This window comes from Habropoda laboriosa, unplaced genomic scaffold, assembly GCF_001263275.1.
Source record: "Habropoda laboriosa isolate 0110345459 unplaced genomic scaffold, ASM126327v1 scaffold46, whole genome shotgun sequence".
Taxonomy (NCBI): Eukaryota; Metazoa; Arthropoda; class Insecta; order Hymenoptera; family Apidae; genus Habropoda; species Habropoda laboriosa.
The window spans coordinates 371002-374791 of NW_017100145.1; the positions used below are offsets into that span (position 1 = coordinate 371002).

The window sequence follows — 3790 nt, forward strand, 5'->3', positions numbered from 1 at the left end:
TAAAATAAAGAATTAATATTATAATAAACAATTACAACTGCTATTATAAACATACCTGCAGATCTTTATAATTTAGTACACAATGCTGGCTTAAATCAACAATATATGGACCAACAATAGGATGTTCCCTTACTTTAAGAGGAGCTCTTTTTATGCCATTATTAACATTTGTTAAAAGATCATGTATTTTTTCATTATAAATTTCAAAATAACTAATTTCTACTGTGGTATTAGTATCCATATTAGCAGATACTCTTGTAAATATTTCTTGACAGAATCTTGGAATAATACCACTTGCCTCATCAATTAATAGTGTATTCATTTGTGCTGACTCTTGACCCATCATACTATAACTTTTACCAGAGCCTGTTTGTCCATAAGCAAGCAAGCACACATTATACCCCTCAAAAGCATTCTGTACCAATGGTAAAACCATATTTTGAAACACAATTTCTTGACTAGCATGACCAGGTTTTGATGCATCCACATGTGACATAAAGCAGTGATCATACATGAAACTATGCTGAGCAGATTCACAAGTAATAACAATATTTTGACCATTTACTTCCACAATTGGTGTAACTTTTGAATCAGCTACTTCTCTAAAGTAATAGCAAATACAGAAACATTAAAATATAATATAAATACAGAGATTTCTCAATATGAAAACTTACTTTGCATTTAAAGGTCTAACACGTATTCCCACAGTCAAATTACTGTTTTCTTCTTCATATACTGTCTGGTCTTCTATACCCATTTCATTTGATTTACTACATGGTGTTTCTACTTGTACCACACTGAAGCAATCAGGAGTAGCTTGTGCTAATACATTGTCACTAAAGTAACGTTTTATAGGTGTTCTATTTGGACGTAAAATATTTATCTTTGTATTGCTTATAGCAGTACGCATTTTATACTGTTTGGGAGTACAAAACTGCATAGTTGGAGTCTTATCATTCAATAAAGTTGTAGATATGTTTGTAGAAGTTTTACATTTTGTATCAGGTACTGTATTCTCAGGAAATAAAACTTGTTTTCTTTGATATATATTTACAGACTTTGGACGAGTTAAATTTTCAGTAAAAGGCGTATTTGTTAGTTTTGACTTTTCAACTATATCATTATTAAATAATATTTTGCGTTTTTCACGTTTTGAATATCTATTTTCATTTTGACTTTGAATTCCTTTGTGAGGTGTGTCCAACACATCAGAACACGTTTCTTCCCTAAAAAATAGCATAAAATATAATATATAATAATAACATATAATAAATTCTTCGTGTTATTAAGAATATAAAGGAAAGGAACTCACTTTTTATTGAGAGAATCTGTATTCTCTTTATCAAAATTAATAGGCGAACTTGAAAAAATGGCATCGCAAAATCCATGCCTCAGAGATTTTTGGATATTGTGTGTCATGTTTGTGAAATATATTAAGATTTTTTTAAACGAAAGACATTTGTGCGATGGAAATTTTGTTTCCTTCTAACCTTATCAAATCCCGCTCTTGACAGTTCACGCTGTTACTTGAAAGTACGTCCACCAATCACAATTTCGATTCTTCAAAATGTAACGAATTTTTCATAACATGCATTAAAAGTTGAATATATATTATTAACATCTATATTAACATCACGTTTTTATCTATTAACAAAAAATTTGTTTTAAAATCAACTAATGCGTTAATTTTCCAATCCAAACTCAGTATTATAATTACTATCGTAACTATTTTTTGAATTTTAAATTTATAATATTTCAGGGTAGCCAACATTAGCAAATCAATTCTACCAACATTAATGTGTTATTTTCAAAATACTAAAGTTATCTTTATCGTGTCAATCATTTGACGTGGCTACAGTTTTATCTTGTAATATCATAACTACAATATCGAAATTCTTACATCTCTATGCATGGATGTTAAGATTACATTAACAACACGGCAGAAAGTTGTGCTTTAGGTATGTGCAGAGTTGTAAAAATGATCACGATGACAGAGGATAACCAACAAAGGAGCCATAAGAACAGATGGGTTTTACAAATTGCTCTTGCAACATTTTTGTTACTTATATTTTTAAACTTGCCGGCTCTTTGTCAAACTCATGACAACGGTGAGGCACCAAGTTTTAAGTATTCTGAAGAAGCTAATGAAGTATATTTGCAAAAACAACATTCTATCCATCATCATGATATGATACATAAATATAAACATGAAAATGATGACCATGATCACCAGCATAAACCAGTTTTGTCTGACAAAACTTATAATGAAGTGGTTGTTAGAGCTATTGCATCTACTTTAATCATATCAGCAGCGCCTATTTTTATTTTATTCTTTGTACCTTTAGATAATACTAAAGAATGTGAACCACTGCTAAAGATGTTATTAAGTTTTGCATCCGGTGGTTTATTAGGAGATGCATTTTTGCATTTAATTCCACATGCTTTAGTTCCTGATGTACATGATTCGTCTAAAGAAGTACATTCTCATAGTCACGACAATGAATCAAATCATGGACATAATATGTCTGTTGGTTTATGTGTATTATTAGGTATTGTTACATTTTTAATTGTTGAAAAAGCAGTGAGAATTATAAAAACTGATCACAGTCATTCGCATGTACATACTACCACAGAAAACTTGTCAGAAGAAAATAAGAATAGTAACAAACTACAGAAAAGTTCTGATAAATCTGATGTAACTTCTAAAGAGAAAGAAGAAAAAGAAAATTCTCAGAATGAACTTAAAATTGCTGGTTACTTAAATTTAGTTGCAGATTTTTTACATAATTTCACAGATGGTCTTGCTATTGGAGCTAGTTATTTAGTTGGTAAAAATATTGGCTACATTACAACTTTTACAATTTTATTGCATGAAGTACCTCATGAAATAGGAGACTTTGCTATTTTAATACAAAGTGGCTATAGTAAGAAAAAAGTAAGATTTAGAAAATGCAATTGGTAAAATAAAATTTTAATGAAAGATTGTGAAATATTACTTCAATTCCAGGCTATAATGCTTCAACTGAGTACTGCTAGCGCTGCTTTATTTGGGACTTTTGTATCATTACTTGCAGAAGGCATGGGTGAGAATTATAATCAAATTTCAAATACTTAATCTACAATTTAATTCAATTTTTTAGGTGATTTTGCAACAATGTGGATTCTTCCATTTACAGCTGGAGGATTTGTTTATATAGCAACAGTTTCTGTAATACCAGAACTTTTAACTGATACTAATTTTGGTCAGTCTGTGAAGGAAATTATTATGCTTCTTTTAGGTGTATGTATGATGGTATTTATAGCAGAGTATGAATAGTTTTACATCATACTTTTTTGTTGACACATTGTGATTACATAATTAGAATTATTTTGATTGCTACAATAAGAATACAAAATTAGAATTTATATTTTTACAACACTGTAATAACATTGTTTGATGAATAGTACATAGTGACTATTTCAATATGTTGTTTAGCATAAATACCAGTGAAAACAATATATGATTATTGTCATTGTTAGTATAACAAAGAAAAAAAATAGAATAAACATAAAAAAGAAATTGGTACTGCTTTAGGTATCATTCATGTCATAAATAAAAATAAAATACCGACAATTTTAACTCATAAAGAGAATGTAAAGTAATTTAAAAAATTGCGTTATTAAAACGTATTAAAACACCAACATAATTTATTACACAAAATACAGTGGCAGGAAATTATGAACTAGTCTGATAAGAAATTATACATACATTCCATATATTTTTCTCAAATGTCAATATTAAATATGAAGA

The 3790-nt window shown here is 29.0% G+C and overlaps 2 protein-coding genes across 2 annotated transcripts in view; one reads left to right on the forward strand and one right to left on the reverse strand.

Annotated features, from left to right (window-relative positions):
* The window catches only part of LOC108574369 (kinesin-like protein KIF14), a 12141-nt gene extending 10722 nt beyond the window's left edge, over positions 1–1419 (reverse strand). Inside the window, exons 1-3 of the mRNA XM_017936952.1 lie at positions 1313–1419; positions 675–1226; positions 56–602 (exon numbers count right to left, since the gene is read on the reverse strand). Coding sequence (XP_017792441.1) covers positions 56–602; positions 675–1226; positions 1313–1419 — 1206 coding nt within the window. The remainder of the gene's footprint in view (positions 1–55; positions 603–674; positions 1227–1312) is intronic.
* Positions 1420–1816: 397 nt separating this feature from the next.
* Positions 1817–3316, forward strand: LOC108574451 (protein catecholamines up). Its single transcript, XM_017937053.1, has 3 exons — positions 1817–2935; positions 3008–3083; positions 3141–3316. Exons 1-3 carry the CDS (start codon positions 1961–1963, stop codon positions 3314–3316), a joined length of 1227 nt encoding a protein of 408 aa, XP_017792542.1. The 5' UTR covers positions 1817–1960.
* Positions 3317–3790: the final 474 nt, after the last annotated feature.

What these genes read in the sequence shown, in the direction of transcription:
- LOC108574451 (XM_017937053.1), top strand. Translation starts at nt 1,961, where the DNA reads ATGTGCAGAGTTGTAAAAATGATCACGATGACAGAGGATAACCAACAA. An exon ending in GTGGCTATAGTAAGAAAAAA is followed by an intron (nt 2,936 to 3,007) that starts GTAAGATTTAGA and finishes CTTCAATTCCAG; the next exon opens with GCTATAATGCTTCAACTGAG. An exon ending in ATTACTTGCAGAAGGCATGG is followed by an intron (nt 3,084 to 3,140) that starts GTGAGAATTATA and finishes TCAATTTTTTAG; the next exon opens with GTGATTTTGCAACAATGTGG.